At 37.2% G+C, this 20,313-nt stretch overlaps 3 protein-coding genes across 3 annotated transcripts in view; 2 read left to right on the top strand and 1 right to left on the bottom strand.

Moving 5' to 3' along the window:
• The window catches only part of LOC308697429 (THAP domain-containing protein 6), a 2,677-nt gene extending 1,416 nt beyond the window's left edge, over positions 1-1,261 (bottom strand). Inside the window, exon 1 of the mRNA XM_081376657.1 lies at positions 1,072-1,261. Within this exon, the coding sequence (XP_081232783.1) occupies positions 1,072-1,151 (80 nt within the window). The 5' untranslated portion in view covers positions 1,152-1,261. The remainder of the gene's footprint in view (positions 1-1,071) is intronic.
• Positions 1,262-1,858: 597 nt separating this feature from the next.
• txlna (taxilin alpha) lies at positions 1,859-12,526 on the top strand. The gene is made up of 11 exons (XM_081376398.1): positions 1,859-1,987; positions 2,503-2,663; positions 2,801-3,070; positions 6,164-6,255; positions 7,798-7,968; positions 8,231-8,425; positions 8,693-8,812; positions 9,022-9,096; positions 9,726-9,818; positions 10,186-10,281; positions 10,629-12,526. Exons 2-11 carry the CDS (start codon positions 2,510-2,512, stop codon positions 10,932-10,934), a joined length of 1,572 nt encoding a protein of 523 aa, XP_081232524.1. The 5' UTR covers positions 1,859-1,987; positions 2,503-2,509; the 3' UTR covers positions 10,935-12,526.
• Positions 12,527-12,669: 143 nt separating this feature from the next.
• On the top strand, positions 12,670-18,980 carry eif3i (eukaryotic translation initiation factor 3, subunit I). Its single transcript, XM_081376157.1, has 11 exons — positions 12,670-12,894; positions 13,199-13,291; positions 13,374-13,461; positions 13,624-13,689; positions 15,141-15,290; positions 15,375-15,502; positions 15,627-15,737; positions 15,823-15,912; positions 16,015-16,088; positions 16,212-16,304; positions 18,701-18,980. The coding sequence occupies exons 1-11, from the start codon at positions 12,892-12,894 to the stop codon at positions 18,780-18,782; spliced, it is 978 nt and encodes a 325-aa protein (XP_081232283.1). The 5' UTR covers positions 12,670-12,891; the 3' UTR covers positions 18,783-18,980.
• The last annotated feature ends 1,333 nt before the right edge of the window (positions 18,981-20,313 follow it).

Genomic DNA, 20,313 nt, shown 5'->3' with positions numbered 1-20,313 from the left:
ATCTTGATTATTGGCAAAGTTTTTTTGTTTTGTTTTTTGGATTTAAACCAAGAGTAGTCCATTAATGTTCCAAGAAGTGCAGTTCATTTCTGATTTCTTTCTACCAAAGGTCCGGAAAGTAATGATTAGTGTATTCAGTATGTTTGGAAAATGTATTAAACATCTCGACGTTGGCAGTGAGTCATAGTTAGCCCTAGGCCAAAAAAATCTATAAACCAGAAGCACAGGTCTGACAAATTTCCATCCTTTTTCAAGCCATGAATATTTATTGGTAATCATCATAAATTAGGTATCATTCAAAAGTTTGAATACTCTAAATTCATCCTGTGAAAATTGTTCTGAAGACATATTGTTGGAAAGGTTGTAGACTCAAGGTTCCATATTTAGCCACTGTTTTGTGATGGCCCTGATATTGTCACAGAAATGTACTCATTTATGACAGGAGAACGCATAAAAAAAAATTAATTTAAGGTCCCAATGGCTACTTTTGGTATAGACAACAAAATCTCTCAGGAACTGTTTAAGAACTCTGAACAAAACAGAGAACTCTGCTAACTGAAAATTGAAATGTAAAAAAATAAAATAAAATAAAAATCTAGATTGTTATTATTTTTTAGTTTAAATGATAAAGAGAAAGTTGAGAGGAATAGAGAAACCACATTAATTTGCCCTTTCATGTTTTTTATTTATTTATTAGTCATTATTATAAAAAAAAAATTAACTGAAACGTCGGAGTCATATCAGTTAAGTGCATGGAGTTTTACGTTGCTTCGTTTTCTGTAATTTATTTTAGCAAAAGATTCTAGCACACAGCTTGGTTGTTTGGTGGCGCTGCTCGAAACAGTGAGATGGAGTTGTAAAGGTCGTGATGAGTCGAGCTGATTATGTCTTAATCCACAAATCAACCCGAACCTTTTTAAGAAAGCAAATAAACTTTGATAAAACCTTTATAAAACCTTTACAATTTGTTATACAGTATCAGCATTCATAGCTAGCTTGTTTTTGCTAGCTTAGTCTGGCTCTGTCAACATAACGTTATAATGACCAAGTACAACAATTGTTCAATCTTACTTGTGAAAGGTAATTCCCCGGGATTTTGTCTGGGCTGTGCGACGGTTTTTACAGCCCCAAGCAACACATGAATCAGGCATATTTTTTTTGCAAGAGAGAGAGAGAGAGAGTTGCCCGGTCCAATATGGCGACGACGCTGATGTTTGCGAATGCGAAACATGAAGCTTCGAAACATTTATGAATCACCTGTGTCGATTCAGTGGTTCGGAGCTTGTATTGAACTCGCCACGTCACGTGATTTCAGCAAACTGAGCGTTGTTGTTAGCCGTTTCGAAACATTTCAAAATACTGCTGTTCAAGGAATGTTTATATATTAAAATAAAAAAGGTTTAAACTTACATTTACATTCAATCATTTAGCAGACGCTTTTATCCAAAGCAACTTACAAGTGAAGAGAGCAGTAAGTTAGACTTCTTTTAATATATTCTAAGCTCTATAGAATATTTTATTATGTTTTCGCCTGTAAATGTTTTGTTCTTTGTTGAGTTTTCGTTGCACTTGACTTTTGACCAGCAGGTTCCACCAGTTTGTGGTGTTTCGAGCGCTTCGAATTCGAAACAGTGAATCATTTTGCGAATCATTTGGTTCAACTGATTCAAATGGCCTAAAAGGGTGACGCTGCTCCCATCACTAGCGGGAAATATACCATTTTAAATTAAATTAGAAATATTATTGCGAAGCTAATAAAACGAAAATAAATAAATAATAAACCACTGCCAGAGTGCACTACAATAATAATAAAAACAAAAAAAACACACCTAATAATACACCGGAAGTTTGCCACAATGCCACATTTCGACCAATCATCTTCGAGTGTTTCCCTGGTATTTCCTGTGTCAGTTAGAAGCAGCAGTGGGAAGGGTAAAGAGTGGTGACAAACATCAGAAGGGGTTTCTTGGACCAAACTGAGACACTGGTATTATTTTAAACACAATTATCTGACAGCACAGATACACAAAGTGTGTCTGTTTTGTAAAAGTGTAGAGCGCGTCAAGTAAGTTAGCGGATATTTAACTGTGCGTTTTGTTAGCCATGACTGCTAAACTAGTCGAGCGAGATGTTACACAGCTACAGCTCTCAGTTATACTTGTATGTTTATTTAGTTATAAACCGTCAAATAAACGTAACACTTGTTCTTTTTAGGCACGTCTGTTGATTGTTGTTGACTGAAGTTTACAAGAAACATTTAACGATTGACTAAATGTGATCTCAAATCGGATTGTAGTGATTAGCGCGTTTTAATGTTATGTAGTGAGTTACGTAGTCAACAAGTGTCATCCTCGTTTGTTTTGTCAATCTCTTACACATCAGAATCGTTTTAATTGTGCAACTGAATTGTAACTGTAACTGTTCAAGCAGTTATACAGTGAAGTGTGTCGTATTGTAGTCGTTTACCTGTGTACTGTGGTGTTTTTTAATATTTGTACACAGATCAGCAATGCAGAGAAGGGAGATGGAGGATTCAGTTGCTGATAGCAGTGCAGATGATACGGAGGAGAGCACCGCAGCATCTGAGATGACCAATAGCCCTAAAGAAATCGAAACGCAGTCGGACGGCACACCGACCAACAATGCTCAGACTGATGAAGGCTGTAAGGGAGCTGACAAGTTGATTTTTTTCTTTCTTTTGTGTTCTAAACTAACCCAAAAACTTAGTATATTCACATCTTCTTTGTGGGAAAGTCATTTCCATTGCAGTATGTCTTCTCTCATGTTTCTTTGTGTTTAGTGGCAGAGGCTGGTGCGATTTCTGCTTCCTGTGACATGGCTGAGGAACTGTGCAGACAGCTAGAGGACATCCTCAGCACCTATTGTCATGAGCATGGTGGTGTTGGCAGCGATGATGTGGCAGTGACCAATGGACAGCCTGATGGCGTGGAGGTGAACGGGCTGTCTGAGAGAGAGGACGGCAAACAGGTGGAGGCCAAACTGAATGGCAATGGGTGTGTGGAGAAGGACCAGAAGAAGCTGCAAGACAAGAAGAAAGTGAAGGGACTGGGTGAGTCAGTGCATTTGCTTAAGTGTGTAACGAGTCCGACACTAACTGTTGGCTTGCTATTAATGCTCTTTACATTATGTAATGTGTTTTGATCAAAAGAGATAATAAAGACAGACACAAAGGTATAATTTATATATATATATATATATAAACACATAATATTATATAATATAACCTTTTGCACCGTACTGTGTCTCTGTACAATCCCATTATACGCCTCTACATCACTGGTACCTTCACACATATGTAATTCACCCATAGATGACAGCTATTTGCTTTTGCTTCTGTCACCTGTCTTTGGGACTTTTTGTCTTTGGGACTGAGAACTCAGTCAGTTTTTCCCAAAAACAAGCTGAAACATGGATTTGTCTGGCCACAGCACACATTTCCTAGCCTGGTAATACCAAACTCTGCTACTTTGCTTTGCTTCGTATGGCATGGCATGGCATAATTGAAAAGCGTTTTCTTTCTCGGGGGGGGCGGGCGGCAATCACATAACGTTTGTTTATGGCGTGTGTTATGCGCATGCTCAGCCGCATGCCGCATCTAACTTCCACTGTAAACACATGTATGATGCGAAAACAAAACCATAGAGCGAAATGCATACCGGAATGTACATGGCTGTGAACGACTTTTGCAGATTATGTGAAGTAAATCTACGAATCCACGGTACAATCAGCGTCTACGTCACGGCTCTCAACCCGCCCTCTGTTCGTTGATTGGCCGGCTGTTTTGAGGCTGGAGGAAAACGGGGAAAACGGTCGCTATCTCAGACTGAGTATAGAAGCGAAAAGAAATTGAGCGGAAGTACAAAGTCTGGCGTAGTCAGGCTACACATTTCCACTGTCTTTTAGAACATCTGAGATGAGCTCGGGCCCTGAGAACTCAGTGCCATTTCTGCATTGATCAGATTTTCTCCTTTCTCCTTGCATAACAGAATCAAGTTGCATTTCTTGATGCAGGGGCAGACTGTGTTAGGTGACAATGGTTTTCCAAAGTACTCCCGAGCCCATGTGGCTCTATTTAACACAGTAATATTATCATGGTTTCTCACCCAATGCCGTCTGAGGTCTCAAAAGTCATGCACGTTCAACAGAGGTCTCCTGCCTTGCCCTACATGAACTGAGATTTCTCTGGATTCCCTGATTTTTTTATTTTTTTATTTATTTATTTTTTAATTTTATGTATAGTATTTGGTGAAAGACCTAAATACTTTGCAATCTTGCATTGAGTAATGTGATATTTGCATTGTTTGACAATTCTCTCATGAAATTTGGCACAAAGTGTTGAGCCAAGACCTATCTTTGCTTGCAAAGACTGAGTCTTTGGTAGATGCTCCTTTTATACCCAAACACGATAGTGTTTATAGTCTTATCTATAGTCTTTTCACTTTTATTTTGCCTTTTGGAATGTGTTGCAGCCTTCAAAATCTAAATTAGTTTATATTTACAAAATACAATTAATTTGGCCAGAGAAATCATTAGACATTTTTTTCTTTGTATTTTTTGTCAGTTAAATAAAGGTTAAGGAGAATTAACAAATCACAGATTCTTGATTTTATTACATTTGACAAAATTTCCCAACTTTTCTGGATTTCGGGCTGTATAATAAATATGTTGAGACGTGCATCCTTTTGTATTTGTCCTTTCTAAAATCCATGTGTTACTGTAGTGTCATTTACTTTACTGCAGTAATATGGCCTCACTAACAAAAGCACAATTCAAGCTCATTCTTTGTGATTCTGTACAATTCAAAGTGAACCCACACACTTGATCTGAATGCAGTTGGGCATTCAGAATGTGTTCTTCAATGGTGTCTTTCACCAGTAGCACTTGCATACCTCCATTCATAATGGAGTTTATGCTTTAGTGTTGTTAGTCTGTTATTACACTTTGACTTGATCTTCTGGGTTGAAAATATCGAATAACCGATTTCTATATTAATTTTAATATCCAAAATCGGTTCTTGAATCCTAAGGTAAATTTTGTAGTCTTTGCTGTGAACAAATTTCAACAATGAATTGGAGGAGAAACATTATTATATCACTAATAGAAAGTTTGAATTACAAATGTAAATGTTTAAATATTAACTTTTTAATTTAAGTGCTCATTATTATATCTAAAAATAAATAGCAATTGAATTTGGACTCTGTTGATTTTTTTCATTAATATTGTTCCCTATATACAGGGTGGGCCATTTATATGGATACACCGTAATAACATGGGAATGGTTGGTGATATTAAAGTCCTGTTTGTGGCACATTAGTATATGTGAGGGGGCAAACTCCTCTAGATGGGTGGTGACCATGCTGGCCATTTAGAAGTCGGCCATCTTGGATACAACTTTTGTTTTTTCAATAGGAAGAGGGCCATGTGACACATCAAACTTTATTGGTAATGTCACAAGAAAAACAATGGTGTGCTTGGTTTCAACGTAACTGTATTCGTTCATGAGTTATTTACAAGTTTCTGACCACTTATAAAATGTGTTCAATGTGCTGCCCATTGTGTTGGATTGTCAATGCAACCCTGTTCTACCACTCTTCACACACTGATAGCAACACCGCAGGAGAAATGCCAGCACAGGCATCCAGTATCCGTAGTTTCAGGTGCTGCACATCTCGTATCTTCACACCATAGACAATTGCCTTCAGATGACCCCAAAGATAAAAGTTACTCAAGTTACGTTGAAACCAAGCACACCATTGTTTTTCTTGTGACATTACCAATAAGTTTGATGTGTCACATGGCCCTCTTCCTATTGAAAAAACAAAAGTTGTATCCAAGATGGCCGACTTCTAAATGGCCACCATGGTCACCACCCATCTTGAGGAGTTTGCCCCCTCACATATACTAATGTGCCACAAACAGGACTTTAATATCACCAACCATTCCCATGTTATTACGGTGTATCCATATAAATGGCCCACCCTGTAGTTTACATCATTTAGAAAAAAAAAATTTCCTGACATATACCTGAAATATTTCTGAGATCAGATTCGAATAAAGAGCTTATGAATCAAAATCCAATTAAGTGTGTCAATACCCAGAACTATTCTTAATCTAAATTCTATTCTTTGCTTTTGCATTGTAGGCAAAGAGATAACCCTTCTAATGCAGACTCTCAACACACTGAGTACTCCAGAAGAGAAGCTGGGTGGTCTCTGTAAGAAGTATGCTGAGCTGGTAAGACTTGATGATGATGATGATGATGATGATGATGATCAAGAAATGTCAACATCTCAGAGCATTTGTTGTATACAGAGAAAAGATCACTCTTACGCCGCCTTCACACTGGCAGTTGAAATCAGCTCCGATACGGCAGCGAAACGACCGGAAGTCATTCATTTCCTATGGAGATTCGCAGACCGCATGCGAATAGGTCCGAACCAGGTGCGAACGAGTGCGGTGCGAAAAAAATCGTGTCCGTTGGCCATCCGGATACGTTAAAAAAATTGAACTCTTGCGAAAGGCTACGGACGGTTTCTATCCGAAAATCCCAACGGAAGTTAGCGTTGCTATGTTACTGATAAACAAACCTGGATTCTTAACTTTTAATAAAATAAATAATGATTTTATAACGATTAGTTGTCATGTCATTTTTTATTTTCATGATGTTTTAACGTTATTAGGGCAGTTAATACAATTAAATAATTCAATATTTAAATATACTCGCTTCCGAGGCTTCCGACCACTGATCTATATAATGACATATATATATATATATATATATATATATATATATATATATATATATATATATATATATATATATATATATATATATAATATATGTCATTCTATATAGATCAGTGCTTCCGACGCTTTTCACCGTTGTGTACGACGTCCGCTGGGTGCGTATTGCGTATTACGGAGCTGATTTCAACTGCCAGTGTGAAGGCGGCGTTAGAGAGAGAGAGGGTAGAAAATAGTCAAGCAAAAAATTTAATTTTGGTTTCAAAAAACCTTTACAAACATTATACATGGAGATAAAAATAAACAATACAAGAAAAAAAAAACATTTTAAGTTATTTGAAAGTAGTTTCTTGTAGTGATAGAAGAATTGCTGGTGATCCGAATACCATTTTTTGAGCTTCGGTAGTAATCAACACTGAATATTCGAAGCTTCGGAGGGAAATAAAAAAATAATAATAAACGAGTCTCAAACATCTATAGACACAGACATACGTGTTATTTAAGCACTTCAATCGCAATTAGCGTGAAATGGCTTCTCGAACAAGAAAAATTGTTGGGCAGGGCTTGATTTTGCCCGTTGTTAGATCGTTGTGGTTTTCTGTTGCTGTGATCTCGTGAGTGACGGGATGTCCTGTCCTCACACCAGTGAACACATTATCAGAGAAGAGATGAGATGTCGCTGCAAGAGGGAGAGGAAGGTATTTCGATTAAAGATCACGAGTGAATTTATGAAAAATAATGATGTGCACAGATAAATAATTTATTTGGCAGACCGTGTGTTGCCATTTCAGCTGACTGGGCTTCAGCTTGTCGACATGAATACAATACAAAGGAAATGAAGGGCATTTTCAGCCCACGTTACCACATTAAGAGCTTTCTTTAATGATACATTTGTAAAGATGTTTCAAATCTCAGTGCTATTACCACTGTAATTACCCAATGCGTATGCTATCGACTACTGATGTTCTGGTGTCGTGACAACCCTAATTTAGACAACTTATAATAATACTCCTGTCCTGCTGTTTTTTTTAGCTAGAGGAGCACCGTAATGCTCAGAAACAGATGCGAGCCCTGCAGAAGAAGCAGACGCAGCTGATCCAGGAGAAGGACCACTTAAGAAATGAGCACAGCAAGGCCATCCTGGCGCGCAGCAAGCTGGAGAGTCTCTGTCGAGAACTGCAGAGACACAACCGCACACTTAAGGTACGCTAACTTGATATGAATGCAAATAACAAGATATCTGTCATTTATGCAGAGAGGGTAAGTTGTAATCATCATGTCTGTGGTGCCTGCCACATGCAAAATCTAAATTCAATGGTGTTCAGAAGTGTCCTGCCTCAGCAGTTTCCCTTCTCAAAGTATTGTTTAAGCAGTGCTCCAACTCAACTTTTCACTTAACCAGAAGCTTGTTGCATTGTACTTTCTTTAATGAGATTAGTGGATTAATGTTTGCTTTTCTTGGCAGGAGGATGGTGTGCAACGTGCCCGATTGGAGGAGGAGAAAAGAAAGGAAGTGACCTCACATTTCCAGGTGACACTGAATGACATCCAAGCACAGATGGAGCAGCACAACGAGCGTAATGCAAACCTAAGACAGGAGAACATGGAGCTGGCTGACAAACTAAAGAAACTTATTGAGCAGTACGAGCTCAGAGAGGAGGTGAGAGATTTGGAAATAAAGGATGAAAATGGAAAATAAATTTCTAATGCCTTTTAACTGAAGATAAATGGGAAAACATCTGTGCTTGTGTTTGTTAAACAATACAGTTTAATACTGTTTATGATGCCATTATATTAAGCTCATTATTTTTGATTCTGTACAATTCAAAGTTTATTTATTTATTAAAATGACATTCATACGTTTTTATGTATTACTTGAGTTGTGTTTTGGAGCCGCTGTCCTTAAGGACATAGTTTTCTCTCTCAGCATATTGACAAGGTGTTCAAGCACAAAGATCTGCAACAGCAGCTGGTAGATGCAAAGCTTAACCAGGCACAGGCACTCCTCAAAGACTCAGAGGGCCGTCATCAGAAGGAGAAAGACTTTGTGAGTTTCTACATCCATTGCCCAGTACTTCAAACATGTGATCAGCTGTAGTTACAGAAACAAACTTATTCTCTATTTTTGTTGGGATGAATGTTCCATAATTTTACTGTGAAACTGCCTTTATATGTGTACCGGTGTGGTAATTCCCTCTGGACAGGGTTGCCAGTCACTAATTAAGATTCTTATGGTCTCATTTCTTTCTTTTCCAGCTCCTGAAAGAGGCAGCTGAGTCTCAGAGGATGTATGAGCTCATGAAACAGCAGGAGGTTCATTTGAAACAGCAGGTGAGGGTCATAAGACAGATCTGACTTAACTCACACACTTATAGGACAAACGGAGTTATTAGTGTTTTTTGGAAAGAAATGTATACTTGTATTCAGGGACGCTTTAAATTGATCATATGTGACAGAAAAGACATTTAAAATGTTACAAAAGATTTCTATTTCAAATTAATGCTGTTCTTTTGAGCTTTCTGGTCAAGAATCCTGACAAAAGTAAGAAGCAAAAACTGTTTTCAACATTGATAATAATCAGAAATGTTTCAATTAGAAACAAAATCAGCATGTTAGAATGATTTCTGAATGCACTGAAGACTGGAATAATGGATATTGAACATTCACATAAATTGAATTTTAAAATGCATTAAAGTAGAAAACAGTTAAATGCATTGGTGAGCAAAAGAGACGTCTTTCTAAAACATTAAAATCTTACAGACCCCAAACGTTTGAATGGTAGTATATACACCATTTAGCAGAAATTCGTATAGATTAGAGGGAGGGATCTAGCAACTACCAGAACTCCGTTGCATTGTGGTTATTTACATGGTTATGCCCCACTCAGAACATTTTGTTACTGTTTCATGTGTGTGTTGACTTCCCATACTAAAATGTTTTTATTTTGCCTTTTTTTTTAGCTCTCATTGTACACCGAGAAGTTTGAAGAGTTTCAAAACACACTTTCCAAAAGCAACGAGGTGTTCACAACTTTCAAACAAGAGATGGAAAAGGTAAATTACTGTTTAGTAGTGATTCGTGGATGTTGTGGACTTCACACTCCTACAAAGACACTGTTAGAGCTCGTTCCCACAGAACGCGTTTTTGCTTTGAAAAATGGGGAAAAAATACTGCAAGGTCTCGACACCTTTTTAAAAAAGTTTAACTGATTTTGTACAGTTATACACGTCCATCTAGCGCGTGTTTACATGGAAAAACAATAGAAAAGTAGCACATTGGAATAGTCTGCAAGGCCTGTATTAATGCATAGAATGTAGGTCGTCTTGGGCATTGTCACACATTTCTCAAAACAAAATCTAAATCTCTAAAGGCTGTGTTTATGTGAAAGGTGCTTTAATCTGTTTTTGTATCATGCTGCAGATGACCAAGAAGATTAAGAAGCTGGAGAAGGAAACAACCATGTACAGATCACGATGGGAGAGCAGTAACAAAGCTCTGCTGGAGATGGCAGAGGAGGTGATTGTTGTTCTAAGATCTTTGCCAGTTCTGTTCTCTGTCTTGACAGTTAAGGCCCTGATATACTCACGGTTAAGTTCTTTTTCGTTCTCCACTTGGGGATAAAAAGAAATTTGAAATCAAGCAAGCTTTCCTGGAAATTTTGCTTTGGCAAATTGAATTTTCCTCCTGAAACGAACTCCAAACACATTTAGTTTTGGCCTTATTTCCCTAGTTCATTCTAAAATTTCACTTGAAGTATATCAGGGCCTTTACTGCAAAAAGTTAAAACTTTGTAGCACGAGTAATTGTTTAAAAGCTGCACTGCACGTTTTAGTTTTATGTTTTCTCTCTGTTGTCCACTGTAGAAAACACTACGAGACAAGGAGTTTGAAAGCCTGCAGGTGAAGGTGCAGCGACTGGAAAAGCTCTGTCGTGCGCTACAGATAGAGCGTAATGAGCTGAGTAAGAAGGTTCAGGGTGTTTCCACAGGCATTGAGAATAGGCCAGAAACAGAGACGGGGTCACCGCCAGAAGCGATAGACTCAGAAGAGGGCAGCCCTGTCCATCAGAACGGCCCAGAGACTCCACAAACGGCTTGTAGCCCGGCGTGCCACTGCGGGCCAGATCTGCAGGCCGAGAGTCACAGAGAGGTGTGCTCAACCCAGGATTGAGTCTAGCTCTCTCTGGGGGGCCAGGACACACACACAATCCTTCCCAGCTCTACCAGACCCCCAACCCTCCATCTGCAGTCGGCGTCTTTAGTTTTCTGCGTCTGACTCGTCTGCTTTTGGGGGTTTTCATTGTGTCAGGGAAGATTGTGCCTTCAACATGATTCCTATGCTGCGTTTATACTCTTTGGTTTTTATGTGGCTTGCTTTATTCCCGAGAAAATTCCATATTTGCATTTAGAGGGGCATGGATGTTGCTGCTGTCTTGGAATGCTTAGTGTTTGTCCACTAAATGCTTGTCTCTTTTCAGTTTGGCTGAAAAAAAAAAAAAAAAAACTTAAAGAATCTTAACAGATGGATTGCCGTAATTGTGGGAAAGTTATTGGCCATGAAACAGCAGTTGTCATGTGACACGTTTTTTCTTTGGGTGTTTTTATTTAATTTCTCGCCTTAAATTGTTGTATTAGGTAAAATCTGCTTGTCCACTTCCCAACCACTCTTTTTTTTCTGCACCAAACAAAGAATGTATGATTTATTATTCATCACTTTTCTGACTGACATTGTTTTGAGTTTAAGGTTCATCTAATCTGAACCCAGATTTCTTTATGCTTTTGCACACTTGAATTTATCACATTTATTTTTAACGTAAGTTTACACCATCTTTAAACACCACTAGTTTCTTTCAGATAATATATATCCAGCATTGTAGAATCATTCCTTTAACCCATTCCGTTAACTTCTAATTAGGCATGTGCACTTAAATGATGTCATGACCACTGAGAGATTTAATTCAATGTGTGATTTCAGTTTAGATGGTTTTCATATTAAGTTGTTTCAGATACTGATCACATGGCTGTATGCATTAGTGGCTTAATGTGTTTAACATATTATAAACAAAAAAATTTGAATTCCCTGCCCAGTTTCATCAGGTTAAACAAGTAGATTCAAGAACACTATGCAATTCTAGCTCTGTTCATGTCATCTCTGTGTTTAGTATGTGAGCAAAGCTCTGACATGCTGAGTAATGAATGTATGTTTGACACAAAGTGACTTAGTTCTGAGATGCCAGTAAATTTCAGCACTCTTGGGTTTTTGATTTCATTTTTTTTGTGTGTGTGTGTGCGTTCAGTGCATTTACATCATATAGTTTTTGTGCCCTTTCAGTACTATTCTGAGTGGAGTACAAAAGTGCTGGTATAAGTGTTGAGCATGAAGTGCATCAAGTCATCAGTCGGCCATGTAAACTTCCATATTTCATTCCAGTCAAGGTTACTGAACCGGGTTAAGATTTTCTGCTTCAAAAATTGTGTCAACCGGTATGTGTGTGAAAATCATCATTTTACTGTATTTGCTGGTCATTCATTTGCCAGTCATTCCTTCAATTTGACATTCCCATTATGGAAGGTACCAAAGATCTGTTGTTGTTTTCTCACACCCTGTATACATTTATTTGCAAATTAAAGTACTAAGAAAATTTAAATGTGAATTTTGTATTCATTGTTGATAAACTGATATGTCACACGGGATGATAACATCAGCCTGTTTGACTGAAATTAAATAGTTAAAAAGTACAAATTTAAATTTGTATTATGTATTAATTTAGTGTCTGTGTGTGTTATTTTAATAGTATTATTAGTCTGTTTTTGACCAGTTAATGTGCGCGAAAAATAATAATAGAAAAAAACGAAACATCTTTTAAATTAACCGTTTATTATCATCTATGTGTTATTATGAAACCAGCGCTAAGAAATGTATCGTTTTCTATTCTTATATGATGTTACCGGACCGTTAGAATGGTTTACTGTTCAATAGGGACTTATTTTTCTCTGTACCGGAAGTGAAGTCTGTCTCTTCCGTTTTTAACCGGGCGCAGTTGAGCACGCGTACCGCGTACTGTGTTTTTCTACGGCAGATTGAAATAATATTTCGATCATATTCTGCCCACACGAACCCGGGGATAATGGTAAGCATAGGTCTACTTATTACTTGAGCTATTAAATGTAATGTAGACGCACTGGAAGTCTGTTGACCGTTGTTTCTTCATTAGCTAACAGATGCTAAGCTTTACATTTGGCCAAATATTCTTCATATGATTGTAAAGTGAAGCTGATGGCTGTATTGTTACTGTAGCTTTAGCTGTATTTAGACATTATGGGGAAGAGCAAGAACACTTACTGCAAGGCATACAATCCTGTGTAACTACAGTTACTCGGCTGTCATGTATTACATCATGAACACTAAACACTCATGCTTTATATTTCCTATAGAAACCCATTCTTCTGCAGGGCCATGAGAGGTCCATCACTCAGATCAAATACAACAGAGAGGGAGATCTCTTGTTCTCAGTGGCCAAGGATCCGGTAAGTGATAAACTACAACCACAACATCACAATTTTTCAATGCATTTTTGTGATTGTTTTTGCACATACATTGTCGTTTTAGATTGCCAATGTTTGGTACTCTGTCAATGGAGAAAGGCTCGGCACTTATAATGGACACACTGGTGCCGTCTGGTGTGTGGATGTTGACTGTATCCTTCCTAAAAGATCTTCTGTGTTGAAGAAATGCTAGATGAATTTCATTATAATATTGTTTTCCTGAGACTTTTGGGTGTATCTGAATATTTCACCTGCAACATTCTTTACTACTTGTCATTTGTTTTTGGAAAAATGTTTCTTAACGTGTTTCAAAGGGGACACAAAGAACGTCTTGACTGGATCTGCTGATAACAGCTGCAGGCTCTGGGACTGCGAAACAGGTTTGCAGTTTATTACAATATAAAATACTCAAATACTTATCTCTGTTTTGTGCTTTTCTTGACACATAACAACAACAAAACGATACGTTTTTTTATGTTAAAAAGCAAAATCACAATCGCTACTTTTTCCTTTTATTTTTTCCTTTTAATTTTTTATTTAATATTTTACATTATATTTTTTTTAAACTTTAATATTGTAAAATGAATTTGCGGTAGCTTGCTTCTATTACTGTTATTATTTGCAAACAAACAATTCTAAATTATCAATGCTTTTTTTTCAATATTAATATTAATATTATTTTTTTTTGAAATATTAATATTTTAAAACAAAATGGCAGTTTAAAATTCTAAATATGTGAATAATTTCAGGGTTTTGATGTTTTTTCCACCCACATTTTTTTTAATCGCTGTACACAGTCCAAAATACTGTTTTTAAAATATTAATATTTTAAAATCAAACTACATTGGCTTGTAATTATTATTGTTATTATTTCTAAACTATTCAAAATTTTCTCAATTTCAGCATTTTAATGTTTTTTTCTTTTTCACATTTATTTTACAGTCTCGTCAGACTACCTGCATATTGTTTTATATGTTAAAATCAAATTATTATTATTAACCAATTCAAAATGTTCATAATTTTTTTACAGTCACCAACTACACATTAAATTTTAAGCCCCCACAGAGAATGTTAAAAAATATTTTAATTAAGAAATTGAAATGTTCATCAAAGGTGTTTTTTTATTTAATTTTTTTGTATGAAATTTAACATCATGTCTTTACTGTATTTGTCCAGTGTTTTCACAAACCATGCCAAGAGAACTAAAGGGATATTTCACCGCTTGAAAGATGAATGTGTATTTAAATTGGGTCATTTATGTAGTAGAAATGTGAAATTATTTTAGAAGTTGGTGCCCTCTAGACTGAGAAAAGCCAGAAAATGTATTTTTGGCTCATGTGGATGAAAGACAACAACTCCCAGAATGCTCTTGCTTCACTGCCCTATAAAGCCACTCCTAAGTTACCAGTTACACCTACGCACCTACCAGTTACAGAGGGCAGTATCGGAAGAAATGATACAACTAGGCTACTAGTCGACTCGAAACTGAAAAGACGCCATTTTATCGTGACATCCCACCCCCTGTGGGCGGGTTGAAAACATGTGGCGCTAGCTCCTACTAGTCTCTAACCTCTGGCCAAAAAAGCCTCCAATGACACAAAATTATGATTTTTCCGCCATCTGAGGTTTTTTTCCAGACACACAATACAGAAATCTCTCGTCTCAGGGGGACGTGAGGGAGGGAAGCACAGTCATTTGAAAATACCACCGGGTTTCTACTGATAAAAAGCTTAATGCTAATCGGTGAAGTATCCCTTAATATGAAATGTCAATGTAAATTCTATGTTAACAAGCAGTGTCTTGAATGATGTTTGTGTGTTGACTCCCTCAGGAAAGCAGCTGGCTCTGCTGGAGACCAGCTCGGCGGTGAGGACGTGTGGCTTCGACTTCAGTGGGAACATCATCATGTTTTCCACAGACAAGCAGATGGGCTACCAATGCTTTCTCAACTATTTCGACCTCCGAGACCCTCAGCAAATCGGTTAGTATTTCGACCACTGGTGATTAAAGCAGTGCTGGTGATGCTTCCTGTCACAGGTCTTGATGTTTTGTTTCTCTCCCACAGAGGACAACCAGCCATATATGTCTGTGCCCTGCAGTGAATCAAAGATCACCAGTGCTGTATGGGGTCCGCTGGGAGAGTTTGTGATTGCTGGCCATGAAAATGGAGAAATTAACCAGTTCAGTGCTAAGGTTTGTGTCTATTGTTAAAAAAATGACCAACCTCAGACTTTTGAAAATATGTATACTCTGTGAACGTGTATATTCCGTCACATTCATCATAATGCCCAGTTGTCTAATGTATGTGATTCTTTAGTCAGGAGAGGTTCTGAAGAAGGCAAAGGAACACACCAAACAAATCAATGACATCCAGTCATCTGTGGATCTCACGATGGTCATCACTGCCTCCAAAGACTGTACTGCCAAGGTTTGTGTTGGAAACTGAATCATAAACTCTGGCTGAAATGAATCCTGGTTAGTTTGACTCACATACCGCTTCCCTCATTGTTCAGTTGTTTGACTCCGCAACCCTCGATCACATCAAAACTTTCAAAACAGAGCGACCTGTTAACTCCTCAGCCATCTCGCCCATCATGGATCACGTAAGTCTCTGAAACGTACTGTATTTTCCCTCGCACTGAACTTGCGTGTTATTCGTGTAAATGTTTTTGACGTTGTTAATAGCAGTGTTATGTGTTGCTCAGGTGGTGATGGGAGGTGGTCAGGAGGCCATGGAAGTCACAACCACCTCCACTAGGATCGGCAAATTCGAGGCCAGGTTAGTGTGTTTAATTTGAATGTGATTTCCAGGGTTGGTTTAAAAAAAAAAAAAAAGTACAATCGTGAAAATGTAATGGTTTAAAAAAAAAAAATCTTATCCAGCACTGCCACTCTCTTCTAGGTTTTTCCATGCGGCTTATGAAGAGGAGTTTGGGCGTGTGAAGGGACACTTCGGCCCCATCAACTGTGTGGCATTCCACCCAGATGGGAAAAGGTACTCAACTTTTTCATGTGTGCATTTAAAGTGCCCCTATCATGCGTTTTGAGATATTACCTTTCATGTAGTAATTTACATAGCTGTTTGTGAATGAAAAGGGTCTGCAAAGTTTCAACATCAACGAAATGGAGTTATTAGCCGCTTTCCGACCAAGTAGTTACAGGAACTTAGTTCCAGGAACTGTCCACTTCTAAACAGTTCTAAGAACTACTCTCCCCCAAACTCGGTTTTGCTGTTTGCGTTCGCACTGGCCAAGTGGCCATTGGAACTGGTAGGAGGGGTAAGGGAGTGACGCAAGCACGGTGACTTTTATTTTGACGGCGCGACGGACCTTTATTTTGGCGGCGCTGAGAACGCCAGAGCAAACAATGCTCGCATTCTCTGTGTTTATTAGTTAGCGATCTGTTTAACACAGTACTGTTTAATATGGTATTAGATAGAACTGTTAGAGAAAGTAGACAGTATATGAAAAAAAGGTTATTAGCCTATGCCGTGTGGTTGATATTCAGTGTTGCTAGCTGGGCAGAAATACATAATCATGTTTGACTTGGTCCCCTCAAAGTTGCGTTGGATTTTCTCTTCAGCATAAAGGTTTAGAGACCCTGTTTTCCATGTTTGTATAGTTCGTTTCTGGAGTAAATATATAGGCTATAATCTGTGTGTTTACATTCTAGCTGTTTTAAAAATGGCGGGTGCTGGTGTTCCGCGTGCGTTCGGTCAATCAGCGTACACTAACGTCACGGGTAGTTATAGTGCTATAGTGCTGGTTCAGACCCTACTCTGAAGTAGGAGCTAAATTAGTTCCTCCAAATGGAGTTCCTAGAACTAAAATCATTCCTAGTTCCTGCGGTGCGAACACACCGACATCCGGGTACTTTAGCCAATAGTTCTAGGAACTGTGAAAAGGTTCCTCTGGTTGGAAAGCGGCTATTGTCTCCCAAAAGAACCGATTCTGAACTGCCTGTTACAAGTCGTCAGTAATTCCAGACTCACTTCCTGCACAAACCTGCGTAGGTTTGTAACAGATTTGCATAATGTGTGTGGTCTTCATTGACTGTCCGTGAACAACGTTTAATTTGACCCGCCCTCAAACACTGTAGTTGTAGCTGAGGCCTGGCAGATATTGTAGACATGTCGTGAAGACGCTGTTTTCTGCGCTGCGAGAACAAATCCACTTTGCATGCACTTCCAAAGGATGAGAACTCGGGTTGGAATTGACACAGTAAAACCTGAGTTTAGGAAGCCTCTGGAGCTGAAATTCAGATATGCTAATGGGGTTTCAACACACGCTGTTATCTGTGGACCAATCACTACAGACTGAGCCCTTCTGACCAATCAGAGTAGAGTAGGCTCTGAGAAAGGAGGGGTTTAAAGATATCGAATCCTTTATCAAACGGTTTCAGATAATGAGAAAAAAAATGTGATGCTGCAAAGTATATTATGAGAAATTTTTTTTTTTACCTTGGGTGCTATTAATTATGCTAAAATCTTTAAAATAGCATAATATGGGCACTTTAAAGTTTTGACAACACTTTACAATAAAGCTCCATTTGTTAACGTTAGTTGAGGATGAGGTTAATATTAACTAGGAGCAATATATTTTTACAGCATTTATTAATCTTTGTGAATGTTAGTAAATAAAAATAAAATTTGTTCATGTTGATTCACAGTGCATTATTAACAAACAACTTTTGATTTAAAAAAATGAATGGTAAGGGCAACAATTAATCGCATCCAAAAATAAGTTTGAATAAAATATTTGCATGTGTATATATATGTATATGTGTGTATGTGTGTGTGTGGATATATATATATATATATATATATATATATATATATATATATATATATATATATATATATATATATATATATATATATATATATATATATATATATATATATATACACATATACACATATACATATATATATACACATATACATATATATATACACATATACATATATATATACACATACATATATATACACACACATATACATATACATATATATATACACATACATATATATACACACACATATACATATACATATATATACACATACATATATATACATACACATACACACATGCATACATGCGTGTGTATTTATATAAACTAAATAATTATACACAGTATACGCATATATTATGTGTAAACAAACTTTTTTGGATGCGATTAATCGCTGCCTTGCACTAAAATTAACTATATTGCTAAAAATATATTGCTCCTAGTTAATGATACTGCATGTTAACAAATGAAACTTTATTGTAAAGTTGACCATAGAACTGTTTTTCTGAGCTGCTGTCATAGTGTTTTGCCATTGTTATCCTTAATTCTTTTATTCTACATGTTAAATATTTCCCTGCCTTCTTCCACCCACAGTTATAGCAGTGGAGGAGAGGATGGTTACGTCAGAATTCATTACTTCGATCCACACTATTTTGATTTTGAGCTTGAGGCGTAATAACCAGTGACCGCCAGCATTCCCAACATCCAAGACAGACCACCATTTGGACACACCGGTAACACCTGATCGACTACACAAGGCCAAACATGGAGTTTTATACGGCCACCTTCATACTAATATTGCATTTAAAGCATTTGATGCAATGTGTATTTAAAGAATTTAGCATTCTGAATAAACTGGGTTTGAGATATAAAATGGCCTGTTTTGTTACTGCATCACTGTAGAAACATGCTGATATTGGCATGTTTGGTTTAACTAATACAAGGTTAGCAGTAAAATATGTTGGGTATCATGAACTAACAACAAAATGGTTTTCGCCTGCATTCATTTGGGTTAATTGTACTATTGTTTATTACACACATTAACAGGGTATATTCAGCACAATGTTAAACTGGCCAAATCATTTGATTTAAGAAATTGAGACTTACTGTTTTGAAACCTTATGCCACTCAAGAGAAAAACATCACCAGTATCTAATAGTTTTACAGTTTTTCTGAATTGCTGAAACACATTTCTTGAAACTATCACTCACTTTCTCAAAACGTTAAACACAAAACCAATTTTTCAAACCACATTCAGAGAACTTCTGACTCTTCTGGCTAAATCAAACCATTTTATCAGTGCTCAAAATCAAACAATGCTTTCAGATCATACACACAGCGAGTCAATCTTATAAACACTACAGATCATTCGTTAGACACTACATCAAAAAATTGAGTTACAGAAAAAAAGTATAATGTAATAAAGTGAACAAATTTTGCAATTACATAAAAAAGTAATGACAATTTACAGTAGTAAGGTGAATAAATTGTATATTGTATGCACTGCAAGTGTAGTGTTGTACTGAATATTGTATAGTATTGAATGTCTGTATATTCAGCACTTGCATACTGTGAAAATACAGTGACCCAACTGCAAAAGCCAAAAAGGTTACAGTAAAAAGTCTAAGTGAGAAGCATGTTACAGTAAAGTACACTCAGAAGAGTTGCAAAATCAAGGTCAGTGAGAGAGATTGATTCTGCTTCAGTATAATGTCTTCATGTTGGGTCCGGCCGGAGGAGTTTGTCCACTTCTCAGACAATGTTGTCTCTGCAGGCAAAGGGAAAAACTTAAAGCAGATCCAGCCTTGACAACATTCTCCACGCTTGCTCTTTCTCGTCCTCATCCTCTTTCTGCTTGTTCACCTCCTCTTATACACACACTCTCCCTCTTATATTGTTTCCATCCATTGGGTATCAACATTCAGTGTAACATTTTGAGTCGATTTTGGCACTTTAAACTGACTTGTATTATGTACAGTTGGTTTGGTCACATCTTTAGAAATAAGTGTTAACAATTTTGAGTCGTTGTGTGTTAACGATGACAAGAGTTGTAGTTGTGTTAAACGTTTGCCTGTCTTTGTTTAGAGTTTTGAAACACAAGTGCATCTCAGTGTGAAAAGTGTTTTAGCGAGTGAGAATGAGCAAAAAGAGTGCATGAACTACCTGAACTTGTTTAATGTTTTACAGAAAGAGTCATTTATTCTACA

The sequence above is a fragment of the Scardinius erythrophthalmus genome, assembly GCF_964197995.2.
Source record: "Scardinius erythrophthalmus genome assembly, chromosome: 10".
Taxonomy (NCBI): Eukaryota; Metazoa; Chordata; class Actinopteri; order Cypriniformes; family Leuciscidae; genus Scardinius; species Scardinius erythrophthalmus.
This window is presented reverse-complemented; position numbering and strand designations above follow the sequence as displayed.

Excerpts from the sequence above, each read along its gene's own strand:
- txlna (XM_081376398.1), top strand. The coding sequence starts at position 2,510 with ATGCAGAGAAGGGAGATGGAGGATTCAGTTGCTGATAGCAGTGCAGAT. Across the intron at positions 8,426-8,692 it reads AGTACGAGCTCAGAGAGGAG|CATATTGACAAGGTGTTCAA; the intron begins GTGAGAGATTTG and ends TTTCTCTCTCAG. Across the intron at positions 10,282-10,628 it reads TGCTGGAGATGGCAGAGGAG|AAAACACTACGAGACAAGGA; the intron begins GTGATTGTTGTT and ends TGTCCACTGTAG.
- eif3i (XM_081376157.1), top strand. Across the intron at positions 15,503-15,626 it reads TTAACCAGTTCAGTGCTAAG|TCAGGAGAGGTTCTGAAGAA; the intron begins GTTTGTGTCTAT and ends GTGATTCTTTAG. Across the intron at positions 16,089-16,211 it reads ATCGGCAAATTCGAGGCCAG|GTTTTTCCATGCGGCTTATG; the intron begins GTTAGTGTGTTT and ends ACTCTCTTCTAG.